At 35.8% G+C, this 19,357-nt stretch overlaps 2 protein-coding genes across 2 annotated transcripts in view; one reads left to right on the top strand and one right to left on the bottom strand.

Moving 5' to 3' along the window:
• Positions 1-19,357, top strand: part of LOC122968417 (putative leucine-rich repeat-containing protein DDB_G0290503) — a 635,740-nt gene that overhangs the window by 422,640 nt on the left and 193,743 nt on the right. The gene's annotated exons all lie outside the window — the stretch shown is intronic.
• Positions 11,861-18,320, bottom strand: srp19 (signal recognition particle 19). The gene is made up of 5 exons (XM_044334575.1): positions 18,140-18,320; positions 15,569-15,644; positions 14,233-14,304; positions 13,580-13,682; positions 11,861-12,365 (listed from the first exon to the last, which is right to left on the bottom strand). The coding sequence occupies exons 1-5, from the start codon at positions 18,175-18,177 to the stop codon at positions 12,235-12,237; spliced, it is 420 nt and encodes a 139-aa protein (XP_044190510.1). The 5' UTR covers positions 18,178-18,320; the 3' UTR covers positions 11,861-12,234.

Raw genomic sequence — 19,357 nt, 5'->3', positions numbered from 1 at the left:
CGCCAAATTGTTGTGGATTTTCGGAGCTGATGCACTGGCAGTTGTCAGTTTGAAGAAGAGAAGACCAAACCAAACTTCGTATGATGATTCTGGGAAAACTTTAATGAAGAACCTTGCAAGGGAGAGCGACTCAAGGGACACCTCCTGTTCGTACGGTGTCCCCAAACTCGTCTGACCCTCACAGTCCAAAACCAGCCTTTAAGCCAATCATAGAAACTAGTTCGTCAGTTCCGAATCATAAACCTATGACCTAAATCTGTATCTTTGGTTTGTCTTGTTGCGTCTGATGATGACCTGCATTCTGGCCTTGGTTCGCCTGTGAGGCTCCTGGTTTATTAAACAACATGTGTTATCTTCTGTTTGAGAGAACAGAAGAGTACAGCTTGACATTCTGTTGTCCTGGTCAGTTATGGAATATCCATAACAGATAACACACAGTCTTCTCTTACTGTCCACATATAACATGAGCCACTTTTTACATTTGATGATTTTACTGCCAAATGAAAGTGTATTTGTTTCAAATAGTAGTCATTATATATACCTCAGGTTGTTGTGCGCCTATGGAAATTAAATCAAGTTATCTAATTATTATGGTTTTAGAACAATGACCCATCAAAAAAGGTTAGTTCTATGGCACAATTTACCCCAAGGTGCTACCATTAAATACGAATATAAAAATGTCACAAAATCAAACAATTTTGAGATAATTTCGAATTTTATTAATGCTATTAATTAAACAAAGGCAAAAACTCATACTTTTAAGTAAAATGATATGTTTGTGTCTTGTTGTTTAACATGTTACCTCAACAATTTTAGTAAAGATTAAACTGTGATCTTTGTGTGTTACTGTAGCTACAGAAAGAATATGTGTAAATGTGCTTTTGTGTATACAGACAGGTGACAAATTAAAGGAAAAACTGGTCCAGGTCTGAGTGTTTGAGGTGTTAGACAGCACTCTCCACCACCATCATCACAACAAATGAGGGAATATCTTTTTGAAGAATGGTGTTCATCCCTCCAGAAGAGTTCAGAGACTGTAGAATCTATTCTGGTGGTCCAACACCTTACTAAGACACTGTATGTACGACATGTTTGTGTTTGGCTTCAACTTAACATTAGTCAACAATTAGGTATTTATTCATAAACATTGTAGCACTTGTAACAGGGATCAAACATGAACAGTGTCTCTAGTCTCCAGAGTATCAGAAAATAATTTTGGGGGGTAAATTGAACCATTGACTCAACTTGCCCCACAACCTCAGTGGCTCAGATCCACAGTTATACTAAGTTTATGACCTTATCTTGTAGCTTACACTGACTTAAAATAAATTATCTTATCTTTTTTATTTAAGATACAAGACTGATAACTTAAGTTATCAACAATATATATATATATATGACATACAAGTTGTTTTCTGGTTTTGGTTTAATTTTGGCGATTTGAAGAAGAAGGAAAAGCACTTGAATTTCTGTTTTAATTTGGTAACACTTTATAATACAGCCTGCGTTTTAAAGTGTAATTTCCCAACATTTACCATGTAACTTCCCAGAACTTATGGTGTAATTTTCTGGCATGAATCAGTACATTACTTATGTTTATGTGTACTAAAATCAAATTTTTTGCTCAGCTAAGTTCACACTGTTCCCCAGTCCTTACTCTGTAGGTACAGACTAGTTACCCTATAAGTACATGGTAACAACAGGGAGCGGGCTGGATTATGTTCTCCCGTCCTTACTGAGCTGTTTGGTTCTGTTACCTTTCATGTCACAATCTAACAACATGCAACGTGTCATTAACAACACACCAGACCAACATTTTGAACAGACAATGAGAAAACATTATTGAACATGATTACATAGAATGTTTCATTTATAACTTCTTAACTATATAAACTACTATTATACAATATAAATATTCTATATAAATTGTACTATATAAAACTTAACAGAAACTATATATAAAACTATATATAAAACTTAAACAACAATAACTCTTAACTTATCTATCAAAATGTGGTTATAAAATGATTAATTTTAGTAAAAAAAAAAAAAACAAACAAGAACAAAACAGGAAACTATGTTTAAATTGCAAATGTAACAGACCAACAACAACAACAAAAAACAATTTTCAGGTACTTTGTTCTTATGTTTTACATCACCACTTTAGTGGGAGGAGTTCATCAAAATTGCTGTTGGTTTAATGACACGTGCGAACCGACAGATGACAGTTTGCCTTCACTGTCAGATCTTTTAAATCCAAACTTAAGACCTTCATAGAATCACTGTAAGTACCCTTAAATTTTAATAGTGTGATAAAATTGTTAACTTTGTCTGTTACAGTTCCTTATGTATCACTTTGTTTTTGTTATTTAACTGTATTTTTCATTGTTCTATAAAGCACTTTGGTCTGTTTTAAATGTGCTCTATAAATAAATATGACTTGACTTGATGTTACCCCCAAAATGCACAAGAATCATTCTGTTCATACTGAAATCATGTTCAAACACTGAATACATTTTTCAGTAAATAGATCATGTTATTAAAAGAGACATTATCCACAGTCTAACCCTGAGTGTCTGAGGTTAATGTGGTTAAAGATAATTGGACTTATGATTCAGATTTTCTTCTGATATGATTAGTTTTTCCTATGAAAACTTTATATGGTTGTAATTCATGACATAAAATGGAGAAATGAAAATTAGCTAGTTTAATAGGTAATTCATCTACAAAATAGTTACATTTAAGACAAAATTAAATTCCACAACATTACTAAACAAATATTTGGTATATTTGTTCCACATGCTACTTTTGTTATTTAGAACATTGATAACCCAATTAATTTTAAACTATTGTTAAGTGTTTCATAATCTAAGACCTCCAGGCCTTTATTATATTTGCTGTCATACAAAATATCTCTTTTTAAGTAATGAGGTTTATTCTGTGAATTAAATATTCTATAAATTTCAGTTGGCATATCAAAAGAAAGTGATGCATACAGACCTGGAAAGACCTTCAGCCTTTGATAAACAAATTCTTCCTTGTAATGATAAATCTCTAGATAACCATGTATTAAATCTTCCTTTGGTTTGGTTAATAATTGACTCAAAATTCAATTTTGCATGTATTTTTTCATCTTCACAAGGTGTAATCCCCAAATATGAGACAATATCTTTTACCTCTATGTCATGTAAATGAGACAAATTACAAACTTTTAGAGGGAAAAGAAAACAGATTTTTTGGCATTAATCTTCAAACCAGATACAACAGAGAAATGTTCAAAACTCTGTATGTTTTGGGAATTTTATCTTTGTTCCTTAAAATAATGACTAATCATCTTACAACTATTTTCACAACTTTCTTGTTTTTTCCACTGCAAACCAAACATGGACATGCATTGATAATAAAATTATTATTTTCATAAAATGCAAGTGTACCAATAATTTCGGTCACGTCAGTTTCTCTCTGACCTTTTATAACCAAACGTCCCATCAAGGTCACTCAGGTCCGCTGACCAGTTGCTGCTGGTTGTCCCAGTTGCAGCCATTTTTAATCTCTTCTTAAAATACATCTTTATTCCTGGGCTTTTAACTCAGCATGACAGTTGACTTTCTTTGTCTAAATGTGCGTCATCAATAAATTTGACTTGACTAACACGCCTGGTTATGGATCCAGGCATCATGTAATTGGTTTATGACATTTAAATACAGAATACAACAATCAGATGTAATTTTTTTTTTTTTTTTTTTGTACGTATTGAATCCGCAGTAGAGCAATTAAATTACGGGTCGCTTGTGTTTATTTCGCTCACAATTGATCGCGTCACTGTGCGTAAAAGAGCTGACTGGTCAATAGAGTGAGAGACATGATGCACAAAGCTTTGTCCCTCTAACACATCAGGCCGCAACATCATCTGATCTCATTAATCTTTATTTTAAGGGTGTTTGTCCTGGAGTGAAAACATTATGATGCTGAAGTCCTTCCGCAGCCTGTTGACGGCTCTTTATTTAAAATTGTGTGGCTGTGTTTCCTTCTCTTTGTTAGGTTTGTTATAAATATATTGTTTTTGAGATGTTGGTGGCGGATATTACATTTGTTCCTGCTGCAATTAATTATACAGGAAATACATAAAGCAAACTAAAATCTAATGTACCGTCAGCGCAGCTGACTTTATCTTCTGTCAGTGATGCTGTAACAGGACATGTTCAGGGTGTTTTCATGTATCATGGTTCATGGGTTGCCTCTCTTTTATGTGATTATTGTGTGTGGATTCGGTATCATATCAACTATTCTCACCGGTCCGTGCAGTGTTGCCCACCAGAGCCTTTCTGTAACCGAAACCCACAATCCAATTCGTTCTCACCCACTCCAAGCCGTGATTGGTCAGCTGTGCTGCTTTAACTTCTCTCTCTATCTCTCTTTTTACATTCCTGACACAACCTGAGAAACAACAAACTCTCTCCAATCCAACTCAACTTTCTCAGCTGCACGGATTTACATTTACAGGTGAGTCAAATAAGAGCAAAAATATAATAAAAATTAGAACTATTCTGATTGAATATGTTTACTTATGTTCCAGTAGTATCTTTGAATCTATTTTATAACAATATTCAACTCAACTCAACTTTATTTATATTGTACTATACACACAACACAGTTGATCCAAAGTACTTTACAGCACACAGAGGAAAACAAAACAAAATAAAGACAAAAACACAATAGAGGCAAAGAGAAAAGTAAAAATGAAAGAGTGAAGAAAAAAATTAATAATAATAATAATAATAATAATAATAACAACAACAATAATAATTAAAGCTGCAAGCAGCGTTGAACGGGCCTTCGCACCCTTGCGCACGTCGGGGCGCGGTGCAGTCCAAGGGCTTCTGTCACGGGCATGTAGACGTCTCCAGACCTGGGCTGACAGGTCTGATTTTACAAACATGTGAAATTTGGTGCAGACTGGAGCATGTACAATAAAGTTATAGCAACTTCCTCTGTCATGGCGAGACATGAAATCTCAACGGTGTGAGGATGAGAATTTTCTGCAGGGTGAGACATGTCTGTCTTGCTCACACCTGTGTCATCAAAATCATGCAAGTTTTGTGCCCATTCACTTTCATTTCAATTAGTAAATTGAAAACTTTTGACGAGTTTGTGTGTAAAACAAATTCACTTCCTAATTTTCATCGTCTGTTTTTAGAAAAGGAAAGACTTTTAACCCACATGACCTGGTCAAAGTTTGATTGACATGTGTACTGTCAGGTGTGTAGAGACAATAAGTAACTGCAGCTGGACACAGAAAAATACTCATATATTTGAATGGAGAGTGTGAGCGAACCACTAGGTGCTTGGGCCCCAATAAAACTGCAGTACAGAGCTACAAATTTTAGTTTGATTTTATTTTTCTGCAGCATTTTATCACTTAACTGTCACTCTCACTCCATTTTTTCCCTTCCCCTCATAGGTCATCCCTACTACTGAATTATACATTCAGTAGACTCATAATTATTGTAAAATAAATGATAACACCAAACTTCATACAAAGTTTGTATATAATGTACTGTATGTATATAGACCTTTCTGCTGTATCCTTCAAAAACGAGCTACATTTAACCGTGACACCCATCCCCCCACTTTCTTCCCTCCTTCTCCCTCTCAGCTGGAGAGAAGGATTTCAGAATACTCTTCTTGTGAAATATCCTCATAAATCCCATGACTATGGCCAAATCCTACATTAAAAATCACATTTTTTGTAGGAAATTTCGTCGCAAATCAATTGATACAGGTTTGAAAGTGGTCAAACATATAGTTTAGATATCAGAACCATTTGTTTGACACAAAGTCCATGCCTAGAGATTGCCTCCCCATAGGTTTACATTGTAAGGTGTGATGTGGCACTACAAATTTCAGGGCTTACAATATCTAAACCGTTCGAGTTATAACAAAGTTTTTAATAACTTTTGTTCAGCACAGTGTCATAAGTCATGTATTCAAGTTTGAAGCCGATACCATTAACGCCCTAGGAGGAGATAGCGTTTCTTGGGGGTCCAAAATTGGTGCAAAGTCGTACTTTGATGGGCATATTGCGGACTTCCTGTTGTATTTAGGTCAGGGGTGTCGGCATATCATTTGTAGGTCTTGATGAGACGAATAATTGAGTTGGTTCAATCTCTCTACGACATTCCTATGGGCCGTGGTGGCCATTTTAGATACATAGGTGGCGCTATAGAGCACATTTTGGCACTTTGGGGTATAATTTTTACATTTTATCAAATTTTTCACCAGACCTGATATGCATGCCAAATTTGGTGAGTTTTTGAACATGTTTAGGGGGTCAAATTTAGGTCTGAAGTGGCGAGATAAAGAAAGAAAGAAAGAAAGAAACAGAACAGATACAAGAGGGTCTTCTCCCCTTTGGGGCTCAGGCCCTAATAATGGTCACACAAAGCACACAAAGACAACACAGACATACAAAGACTTCAGCAGAAAACCCTGAGCTGGTTAAGTTAGTCACAGTTGAAGCTGTAACGAGTAACAGTGAGTTTTAAATTGTCTCTTGAAAATCTGAATCAACGGAGAGAATTCATAGTTTTGGGGCGGCGATGGAGAAAGCCCTGTCCCCAGAACACGTAGTCCTGGATCTGTGGACAGACTGAAGATCTCAGCTCTCTGACAGTGTGTTATGGGGACAGGAGTTCTTTGATGTCAGAACGGCAGAGACCATTTAACCCTTTAGGTTTAGAATTATAGCTGACAGGGAATCAGAGCAGGGAAGCAAGGATGGAGAGATGTGGTCTCTTTTTTGACCTTGTTAAATCTCTTGCTGTAGTGTTCTGAACTATCTGGAGACGCGATAGTTCAGAACACTACAGTGATTTTTCCCTCTAAACTTCTCACATGCTTTCATTTCAATAAATGTTCAAATGATCCAATATTTCAGCAAAAATCAAAGATTAGAGAAAAAGTCCAAAAACTGAAAACAGATTTGTGTATCAGAACTTTGTTTTTTCTTCTTTCCTCTCCCATTAATCATCTCACCACCCCTCAGATTTATCTGCTGACCCTTTGGAGGGGCCCGACCCCTAGGTTGGGAACCACTGGACTAAACTAGCTAACTGTATATAAAGTAGTGTAAACTAGCTCCACCTCCAGCAGCTACAACAGTAACATGCTGCTCTAACACTGATGCTTCACTATTAATAATCTAATGATGTCATATATAATAATATATCAGTCAGAGGGACCAAACCACTACTTTTACTGCAATACTTTAACTACATCAAGCTCATAATACTTATGTACTTTTACTGCAATACTTTAACTACATCAAGCTCATAATACTTATGTACTTTTACTGCAATACTTTAACTACACTGTAAAAAAAAAAAAAATCATAAAAAAATGGTAAAAAGTCTGGCAGCAAAAGTTGCCAAACACTTACCGTCAAATAACAGTAAAAAAAACTTTTAGTTAATCTACAGAGATTTATTTTAAAAATTCGGATACTACATTTTTACAGTCCAACCATTATAAAATAAAAAGAAAATCTCAATATAAAACATTGCTAGAATGTTAAACAAATGTATAAATCTGCACAAAAAATGAAAAAGATTGCAGAACTACCTTAAAATTACCTAATTTAAATGAAGACTCTTGTTTTCATACAGTAATCTTGAAAACAAGATGTCCTTGTTGGCATGTTGCTTCAGGTAGCAGTGAGATGATGAAATATGATACAAGAAGTCCAGTTTGAGGGATAGATCCATGCGTTTGGAGATTATTCAGATTCCAAAACACTGCATAGCACTTTATAATACTGCAAGTCAGTATTTTACAACCCTGGCAAGTTTGTAAAGTCTGGAAACATGACTGCAAACATTTTTATATATATAATTCTCAAACACTGGCTTGGGCAACTATGGTTGTTTAAAAAAAATAGAACCATCATAATTATATTATTTTTTGGAAATTACATTAGTCCAACCGTTATACTGTTTTGTGCTTGATGTTTGTGTGATGTATAGTTATTTGTGTAATGATTATTACTTTTTCATTTTCAGTCTAGGAACAAAATGTTGTGAACAAAAGAGTGTCAGATGGATATGTTGGATAGTTGCTTGTAATTACTGTCAAATACTATTTATATACAGTAAATCTCATACATTAATTGGAAAAGTCTGTAGATCTATTGGATAGTTGCTTGTAATTACTTTCAGATAATGTTTATATAAGGTAATGATTATTAAAATTATGTTTTTGTAAGCCATTTTTGCATGATCCCATTTTTTTGTACAATATCAAACCAATATTTTTACCAGGAACTGTAAATAGATGAGTTAATCACATACAATTAAATCCTAAAGCTCTCAAGATACCATTAATGGGTATTAAAGGAGGATAATTTGAATATAATTTTACATCCTTTTTTTGTGTTTTACATTCAGAAATGTATGCTTTGATGGGGCAGTGTTAAGGATAAATTGGATAATTCTTTGAATTTACAAAAGAATACTGTACAAAACAAGCCATTATTTAAATTAGGTAATTTTAAGGTATTTCTGCAATGTTTTTTTTTGTGCACATTTATACATTTATTCAGCATTTTAGCAATATTTTATATATATTTTTTTATTTTTACAGTTGGACTGTTAAAATGCAGATAATATCTACAGTAAATATCTGTATTTTAAAAACAAATTCTTTGTAGAATAACTAAAGGTTATTTGATGGTATGTGTTTGTTTGTTTTTTTGAACTTTTTTTACTTTTTTAAAACTTTTTTTTTTACATTAAATTTAAAGTAAAAAAACAGTAAGTTGCCTTAATTTTACATTCAGTAATAGTAAAAATCCTGTTAAAAAACTATAATATTCCATTATATTAATTTACAGATTACAATACAGGTTGCCTTTATTTTATGGTGAATATTTTTAATAAAAATAATTTACTGTGTTTTTATGGCATTTACACTTAATGTAGAAAAAACAACAAAAACTGTAAAATGATACAGTAAATTTCTGTGAAATAACTTTTTTTTTTTTACAGTGTACATACAGCTCATAATACTTATGTACTTTTACTGCAATACTTTAACTACATCAAGCTCATAATACTTATGTACTTTTACTGTAGTAGGATTTTTCATGCAGGACTTTTACTTGTAGTGGAGTATTTTTACATTGCTGTATTGGTACTTTTACTGCCGTAAATGATCTGAATACTTCTTGTCAGTCCTTGTTTAGTTACAGTCTTTTGATAGACATGATGTCATTATGAGTTATATTTGATGCCCTAACAGGATATTATCTGAATAAATGACACTAAAAAGCTCTTTCTATTGTAGTTTTAGAAGGGAGAGGTAAATAAAACGAACAGAAATACAGGAAGTAAGTAGATTGAGATCATTTAACAAAACAACTTGAGTGCAGACTATGCAGACTCGTCACCATCCCAGTGAACTTTATCTGAAAAAAGGTAAATAAGGATATTTGTTCAGCTTGTGTAAAGGGACCAGAAATACCATCAGAAACAATTTTCACTGTTCTATTTCTTTAAAATTACTCTAGTTGTACTTTTAAATCATGTGCATCATTTTTTTTTATTGCGTATAGACTATAAATTCAAATTTACATCATAGTCAAACACCTGATAACTCAAGTCTCCTTACAGCGCACCGTTGCTGCTCAAACATGTAGTTTGCCTTACATGTCTGTTCTATTTCTCTTGGCGTGTTGCCTCAGGCGAGGAAATGGTTCACTGGTGACTCACCTGAATAATGCAGGTACAGGACTCGGACTGCTGAATTAGTTCACACATGAATCGACCTCTTTAGGGTTGATACTTATGATTGTGTTTCCTCAGTAAGTTTATACATATTCAAAGAATCTAGTGAAATATGTCGTCATAGTGAGCCTTAAATCTTTGAAACATTTGTGCAGGTTTAACTAAAGTTACCCTCCAGACAAGTTTTAACATGTATATAAAATACTCTACCTTGAATAATAATTTCTGTCTGAGATGGTTTTTCCACAAAAAAAGTTGTTTAAAAAGTTCATTACCTTCTCCCTCATTAAAAAATCCAATATCTACGAATATGTGAATATATCTCATCTTCAAAGTTTTCCTGCTGGACACCAGACATCTCCTCTTTCACTGTAAAGTTCATTCTCAGTGTTTGTGAACTGGAGGCTTCAAGTTTCCACATCACACTTGTGTGAATTGAATACTGGACCACAATTGGCTCCAAACTAGTTGTGATGTCACAGATCACGCTCGTAGGCCCGCCCCTTTAAAATTGGATTTTAAATAAGCTCAGAGAAACTTTCCAATTACAGCAGATGAATGTTAAAACAGCCTTCTGGTGTCAAACTCTGCACATACATCATTCTGCGCAGTGGAGCTCAAACACTGAGCTGTAGGAACAAGAAGAAAAACACATTTTCGAGTGGAGGGAGATTTTAAACCTAAGATCCAGTGACTGCATTTGGGAGGATTTCTACAGGACACAGCAACAATTTTTTAAAAATGTTTTTCTGTGTTTTTTTTTAATTCTATAATTTTCTGCATTGTTATAATAAATAAATAAATTACTAAAACATTATTTATTCATTCATTTTTTTAAGCAACATTGACATTGTTAAAGGTGTCAGATTAGAAATCTTTATTATTCAGTTTTGGAGCACCCCTTCATTTACAGCAATGGTTTAACCTGAGTGTTCAACAGCCAATGGTTCGGCCTGTTCAGAAAGGTAAACCAATTGTCAACATGTTGTTTGCGTGTAGTTGATGTGTGAAAAATTAGACATGTAAACTACATGCAAAGTGTAGCTTGAGATGTTAATTTTATGCATTTCTGGCAATTCTGGCTTTCCATACCACCGCAATGATGTGTTCAGACCTCCAAACAACCAAAATACTGACGATATAGCTGTAAGCTAGCTAGCAACGGACGCACCAAAGATGTATATTAAGAGCTGGATACGACGCTGCTGCTCAACCTTGCTTCCAATTTTGCCTAGTGGTCAAAAAAGCCAGAAAAGCATTTTCCATGGATGTATAATAAGAGCTGGATCAGGCGCCGCCACTCAGCCTTGCAGCCAATCTTTCCCAGTGGCCACTCGCGGTATTGCAGCGAAAAATTCCCCCTGCGGCCCAAAAAAGCAATTTCCCCATAGACCACTGTTGTAAAAAAAACACCTGTAAAACTGTTGACAGGACACCTCGATCTGCAAACACCGTCAATTATGACTCTTTCTGTTATGAATTGTTAATCAAAAGGAGGTTTTATATTTGTAAAACTTTCCTCAAGCTGAGAAAAGCGATTTTAAAATCTGTGATGTCATCACAATGTAAAGTCTACGGGCCAAGCAGGAAGTTGTAGGGTGGGGGAGACATTACTGAGTATATTCAGTAGGCTGCAAACCCCCAAAACTAGAAACTTAAACTGAACAGGCGTCACTTTTGGTTTGATATCCAGCTCTTATAATACATCCGTGAGATGCACCGACCGTGTCTGCTGGAGTGTTTCTGTGTTTGTGTTCAGTTCTTTCTGTTATTTCCCTCCATTCTCTCTGTTTCATGTTTTCACATCTACTGGCGTATGTCCATTGACTTTGTATGTAATCACCTCGCAATGCTTTATATTCTGTCTGAAGACGCAGTAACACTCACCAGGACAATTTTCTTCTTAAGTTTTACATTATACATTTGAAGGGAGTTAAAATACCAAATCCAAATGAATAAAACTTCAAAATAAACTACATTTTACTGAAATATACCACAACAGGCTCCAGACGACAAATGTATTTGACTGCGTCTGAGGACGATTGATTTGCTTGAATTAAACCAACAAAAAGGTGAGAAAATGAGCATTTTATTCGTCTTTTCCTCCAAACAGACAGTGAAGTTGACAAAATGTGAAACATAAAGACGTTCAACCTTCCTCCATCACTTCACACGTTTTCCCCCCTTCCAACTCTGAATTGAACTGTTTCTGGGTTTAAACCTTGAGACTTTGAAATGAAACAGAGATGAGTTCCTTTCTCTTTAGTAAACTACATGATGAGTGTCCGAGGTCACCTTAAATCTTCAACAATAAACCCTTTAAAAAAACAACACAAAACTAGCTTGAGTGTCAGTTCAGGGTTTGATCTAAACAATCAATCCACCCAAAACAAGAAGCTTTAAAAAAAAAAAAAAAAGACATGAAAATAAAAACAGGTCATCTCTTCGTCCTCGTCTATTTCTTCTTCTTCTTGCTCTTCTTGCCTCCCTCTCCCTGCTGAGAGCTGGTGTCTCCTCCTCCGCTCTTCTGGGTCCGAGTCTTTAGTTTCGGGATCATCTCTGCGACGTAAAACATCACGTCTTTACCTGCAGGGAACAAAAAACAGATTCATGTTTAGTTCATGCATTTACATGAACTTCAGTAACCTCGTTACAGTCGGCGGTCCGGTGAGATGATTTATTAAAACGTTGAACATGTAAACGTTTAACTGAGTTTCTGCGTTTTTACAATCAATTAAAACATCAGCAGGACAAAAGATTTCAGACTAATCAGTAACCATAGAAACCGTACTGTTACTGATGATGTAAAGAAGAACATTTTGTGTTGAGTCGAAGAGAAGAGCTGAAACGATCAGTCAATCAAACTGTTTTTATAAATCAATGAATTGTTCTTTTTTCAGGCAAAAATGCCAAAAACAACAGTTTCTGCAGCTTCACTGAGTTAAATTGAAGACATTTTAACACCACATAGATGGAAATTTAACACTTGTTTCATAGTCACAGTATGAAAGATATCAATAAAAACCATTAAAATCATTTGATAAGTAACATTTCTGCCTCTGGCATCAAAGAAAACTACATTTAAGACCTTTGTGAATCAAACTGAAGTCTTTTTTTTTTAAAGGCTTTTCCAGACCTGCAGCTTCCTGGTCTGAGTCTCCGGTTTTATTAACGTCTGAACAGGAGATATTATTGGCTGCTGGAGGAGACTGTTTGACCAATCGGGAGCTAGATGCTGCCGCTCCTTTGACCTCGTTAAGTCCTCCGAGACGCCGACGTTCAATCAGACCTCGTTAACATAAATAGCCTCCAAATGTCCTTTTTTGGAAATCCGCCTGAAACTTCTCTTTGTTTTTTTTCCTACAATATTTTTAGGCAGACTGTGTTTTGAAATCTTTACTGTCTGCTCTTCTCTGTCTATCTGGAACTTTATGCAGATAATCACGGAGGTTCAGGAGCTGCAGACGTTTTCATTTCAGTTTAAATAAAATGAGGATGAGACGAAAAGGTTCAGCAGACGTTCACATCATCTCTTCTTCATAGTTCTTGTTTTCAAAAAGGTGAATTTTTATTGAGTTTTAGTCAAAATGTTCACACGCACACACACACACACACACACGCACACCCACACCCACGCACACACACACACACACACACGCACACACACACACACCCACACACACATGCACACACCCACACACGCACGCACGCACACGCACGCACACACACACACACACGCACGCACACACACACACACACACACACACACACACACAGGGCAGAGTGTGTGTAGGACTTACGGGAGCTGAATTTCTCCAGACAGAAGCTGCCGTCAGCTTCCTTTATCTGAACTCTGACCCGACCTCTGAACTCCCTGTTCCACTCCCTGGGATGCATTTTGTTCTGTAAAAAAAACAAACAAACAAACAAACACACACACACACAGTATGATGTCATTATATGATGATATGAAGAGAGTGTGTGTGATATTTGCTGTGTCGTTCTGATCCTGCAGGAAGTTTTGTCCGACTTTATCCAGAGTTTGATCAAACTCGTCATCATGTGATCAAGCTCAGCTCATTTTAGGCACAAGTATCAAACTCTCTCCTACATGTGTAACGAGGTCACACACCCAGAATAAAGAACTATGATAACAATGTCTGTACTACAAGAAATATAACTTTAAGTATAAGGCTTTAGGCTGTGATCTATATTTTTCTTCTTGTAAACAAATCTCATGTTTGGATCCAAACCGGGAGAGAAGTTCTGTGTGAGTCGGACGCTACTGAGCATGTGCAGGAACACGCTTCTGTTGTGGTTGTTGTTTTTTTTTTTTATTATTGTTATTTTATTCTACTTTTTTGTGTGTGTTTTAACAGATGTGAGTGTGTCTGTGTGTAATATAATAATAATAATAATAATAGATTTTGAATCAAGGTGCTGCAGGTTTAACCTCCACGTAGACGTTCATCCCTGCAGCCGTCAGGACGTCTCTCATCTCAGCGCAGGACGGATTCTCCACAGCCTGCAGAGACACACCGACACCGTTAACTCACAACATTTCTATTAAAAAAAAACACATTTTAAAAAAAATCCACCTGCGGAGAGATAATCCATAAAGTTTTATATTGAACAGTTTCCTCCTGCAGCTCGTCAGAACGGCTGTGAGATAAAAACTATTTCAGAAAATCTTTCAAAGACTAAATTTAAAAAACGGGAGAACAGGAATGAAATTGAATTGTTTCTTGCATCTAGAAGCCGAAGCAGATCATCAAACGTCAACAGCTTTCAAACTATTCAGGAGGAAAACTGTCAGCTGTGTGTCATTCTGTACGAACTACGGTGATTTAAGAGATTCACTTTCAATGAAATGACTCAATAACAACCTGAAATATTCTGGCGAACAGATGACTGACGGTTGGAAAACTTTGTCTGAAGAAGGCAACATGTAGCATTTATTATATAGTGAAACGTCTTCATGGTGTCTTGTACGCTGCTGCAGCTGGATCGTCGTTATCGATTATTTTCTCGACTCATCGATTAATCGCCGCGTCTAGAAAAATGTCAGAAAATAGAATAAAAATACTTGTTGTCGTTTCTTAAAGCTCGCGGCGACGTTTTCAAACGTCTCAAAGTGTTTGATCAACAGCTGAAAACACAAAGATATTCAGTTTACTGTTAAATTCTCACATCTGAGAAGTTGCAACGACTGAATATTTGCTTAAAAAAAAAAAAAAAGACTAAAACGATTACTCGACTATCAAAAAGTTGCTGATTCATTTTCTATCCATCTATTAATCGACTCATCGTTGCAGCATCAGACAATAAGAAAAACTTCATTATCGCAGAGCTGTGACAGTTCATCGATTATTTGATTGACAGAAAAGTCATCGGCGACTATTTTGATCGTGGTTTAAATCAAACATGGCTGCAGGTTCCTTCTCTTGAATATCTCTTTGATTGTTGGTCACAGAAAACAAAACATGTGATGTCAGGAGCTTTATTTCATCAGACATTACTGCTGCTGCTGCTCTAGAGATCATATTTAGCTTATCTGTCGATCGCTTCTTTAATAGATCATATAAAACAACAGAAAAGTGACTCTGATTCATCTTAAATGATGATTCTTTTAACTTAAAGTGTCTTTGAGTGTCTTGAAAAGCACTTTATGAATAAAATGTATTATTATTAAATGTATTATTTGTCAGATTCATGATGATGGAGCATCAGTCAACAACAGGAAGCTGCTATGAAGGTAGAAAATAAATGCAGGTGGAATAAAGCGTCACCTTCTCTGAAGGGATCCTTCGTCCTTCAGCCAGCGTCTTCTTACTGTTGATGTAAACCGGATAGAGGCAGATGAACCTGAAACACATCACGGAGAGATGATCAGCGACCAGCAGCTCATAAACACACTTCACTATTCTGTGTGTGTAAAGCTGGAGTTTGATTTATTTATTTATTAGACCCCAAAGTCCTGCTCGTGCACACAAGACAGACAGACGATCTCACAGGATGTCGGCGGCTCAGAACGACGACTTTCTTGATCGATCGATCGATCGTTTAGTCTAATAAATATCCGTCAGTTTCCTTCGCAAACAGCTGATTGAAAGAACGTTCAGGATTTGATCTGAAACGTTTAAAAACGGTTAAGATATGAAACTTTTGTTCGGCGGTGACGACGACTGAAACGTGTCATCGTATCAAAAATAATGATTCTCAGCAGGTTAAAGACAAAGAGGAGATTCTTCTTCTTCTGTTATTTGATTTATTTTACCATCAGAATCATTCTGCTGCATGAGTGCAGACTGTTTTAAAGTCTTCATGCTGGTTAACTGTTAGTTTTCATATTGATTTTAAAATGATTTTCTCCTCAAAGCAGAAAAAAAAACCTTCAGTGATGCTGCTGAAAATATGAATATGTAATGTTTTACAATCTTATGGTTTTATTCTTATTATTTACCTCATTTATTTATTTTATACTATTTTTAATAACATTTAACTCTTTTATTATATACATTTACTTTGTTTAGTACTTTATAATCTGTTTTGATTGTTATTTTATCTTTTCTCATTGTCTTATTCAATGAACTCTTTTAAAGCTCTTTGCTGTATTTATCATCCTGTATTTGTAAAGCACTTTGACTCGTATGAAAGCTGCTGTATAAATAAAGTTTGATTGATTTATTATGATCAGTGAACCTGCGACACAACGAGTCCGTTAATCCACAAACGTTTCTTTTAAAAGTATTTGTGTCTCGTATGAAGCGACAGGAAACAGAGTTAAGACACTGAACTGAAAGAATTAAGAGATGGAAGGAAACGATCGATCTATCAGTTATATAATGATGATGATGATGATGATGATGATGATGATGAAATATGTTCTTGCATCACAGCAGCTCCATTTACAACATCACAGAAAAGACAAGAGAGAAACAAACATTTAAAAAGTCTGTAAATCAGATTTCTTTTGAAACACATTATACATGTTAGAAAATGTGGTGTTTGAGCTTTTTAACCTGTTTTCTGTGTTCAGGATGTTTTGGGCGGAGCCTGAGATGACGTAGGAGGCTGTCAGTGGACACGCCCCCAGCGTCTCAGAGCAGAATAATGAGTAGTTTTCTACGACTTTGAAACTTCATTTTAATCATTAATCATTCAAATTTAACTGAGTGCTTAATAACACATTTGTGTGTGGTTTGACAAACTAAGAAAAAAAATATTTTTTGTAGCTTTACACAGACTTTAACGTGACATTACAATCACAGAAGATAATATTCAAGGCCCTACAGCGTAGATTTGATCTGGCATTAAGCTCCATATTTCATTTTAGGATTAATTAGTGAACAGAAGAGCGTTTCAGTCTGACTTTATTGATCCGTGGAACCATGTATCTCCAGTTTGAAGGTTAAAATTCTCTGTATTCACTGTTCAGGACATGTTTGAGGGTCAGAGACAAGGTTGTTATGATTATGTTTCCTTTATATTCATCTCATTCTCCTCTATTTAATATCTAAAATTGAATCTGTAGTGTTTTATATGTAAGATTTCATTATTTCTGCTACGCAGCACAACACCAAGACAAATTCCTTGTATGTGATCCGATTATCTACCTAGCAATAAATCTGATTCTGACATATATACCATAAATATATAAATATATAAAGATTGAGAAGTTACTCTAACATTTATACTTTAGCTAATCTATGTTCATAACACTGTGATTTTCAGTAGATTTAGTCTCTCGTCGCCTGTACCCTTAAAATACTAGATAACCCTTGACTGTATATAAATACCTATAAATATAACATAAATATTGATATGCAGTGATTCTGTGTAGCTCAGTGGAGACTTTTACACGTCATGCTACAGAGCTAATCTGCTGCTGCTGTCATACGGAGACACCATCGGGCCAAACTTCATGTAAAAACTCCGCCATTTAAAAAATTGCTTTGGTTACAGCAAAAATATTTCGTAAAATGTGACTTTATATAAATGACTGACACTGTACGTTACTTTTAAAGTGGGAAACTGATGAGCAGGTGTAACAGTTTTACTCGTTTCACCGATCAGGTCGCTTCTCCCGCAGTCAGACTTTACTGCACAGTCAACGGCTGTCGGAGCCATGAACACACAGAAATAGATTTTCTGTTTAATTGAGAGCTGAGAACCGAATAACACACCCGCCGAACTGAAGATTGGCCCTGAGAGATCAATACAATTGTTTTTGGAGCCGTTAATAAGCATGTTGTGTTTGCTAATACTCAAGTTATCCTTAAATTTACATTTATTCTAACGGTGTACGTGAACGGCTCGTTAGCTTTAGCTTCCTCATGCTAGCCTTTACGGGAACTCACCTCTCTTTATCGGCGGGGTTTTGACTTAGATGCGCCATTGTCGGCTGGTCGTGTTGTGTTGTTCGTCTGACTCCAGCGGACCGAGTCCCGGCTGGATGCACCGAACTAACGACACGGTTTGATTTGTACCGTAAAACGCGCAGCCAATATGGCCGCTACATGCACGTTCACTGACTGTTGACAACCAGCCGGGGCGCTTGATTCTAGACACCGAGTGCGCCGGTGAGGACAAAACAAGGTTAGACGGAGGCGCACCGCCCAGCCGGGGCGATTGAAAATAATTATCAAACCAATCTTCTTCTTCTTCTTTGGGGTTTCCGGCAGTTAGCATCCTTTCACTTACTTTACTGCCTCCCTCTGGATTTAATCATCCACTGTTGTCCGATTCTATACTTGAAGATAGTCCAGTTGCTCCAAAAAATCTAAAATATCACTTTTTTCCTTTCAAAGATCTTTAACTCTCCTTATATCTCCTGCATGAAACCAAACCGTCCTCCACTGTTTCCTGACACTGATAACAATGGCCAGCTGGGTGTTTTCCTGTGATAAAAACTGTATTATTCAGGTTACTGTGACCAATTTTTAAATCTGCTTATAATTACTTGCTCTTTCCTGTTGATTCCATGATTCCTTACCGCTCCTACTTTATTTTGTATTTCATGTAAGTGTCTTCCTTTTGTTGCACTATCCCAACATTGTTGCCGTTGTTTGATCATTTCAAACTATGCTTTTCCCCCTCTGATTTTGAAAGTTTAATATTAATATCCACATATTCTCTCCTGACCGTTTCCTTTGCTAACTTGTCTGCTTTCTCGTTTCCCAGGATTCCTGAGTGTGTTGGTGCCCACATGACCTTTATGGTTTTCCCCCTGAATTAGTAAACAACAGCTCATGTACTACATCTTACTGCCTGATGCTGTTTTAATGCTTGACAGTGCTGACAGAGAGTCACTACAGATGAGTATTTTACTTGCCGTCACTTCTTCTTCCTACTTTAATGCTGACAGAACTGCAAATCAAACCAACCACTGAAGAGTTTCATACTTATACATTTTTAAAATCGCGACACACAGACTGCACTTTTACCAAGTACTGTACTTAAGTACAATTTTGAGGTACTTGTACTTTATGCAACTACATTTTAGAGGGAAATATTGTACTTTCTTCCCCATTACATTTATTTGACAGTTTTAGTTACTTTTCAGATGAAGATTTTCC

The sequence above is a fragment of the Thunnus albacares genome, chromosome 2, assembly GCF_914725855.1.
Source record: "Thunnus albacares chromosome 2, fThuAlb1.1, whole genome shotgun sequence".
NCBI lineage: Eukaryota > Metazoa > Chordata > Actinopteri > Scombriformes > Scombridae > Thunnus > Thunnus albacares.
The sequence above is the reverse complement of the archived record's forward strand: the minus strand, read 5'-3'. Positions and strand labels throughout refer to the sequence as shown.

What these genes read in the sequence shown, in the direction of transcription:
- srp19 (XM_044334575.1), bottom strand. Translation starts at nt 18,177, where the DNA reads ATGGCGCATCTAAGTCAAAACCCCGCCGATAAAGAGAG. An exon ending in GGATGAACGTCTACGTGGAG is followed by an intron (nt 13,683 to 14,232) that starts GTTAAACCTGCA and finishes TTTTTTTTACAG; the next exon opens with AACAAAATGCATCCCAGGGA. An exon ending in TCTGGAGAAATTCAGCTCCC is followed by an intron (nt 12,366 to 13,579) that starts GTAAGTCCTACA and finishes TGTTCCCTGCAG; the next exon opens with GTAAAGACGTGATGTTTTAC.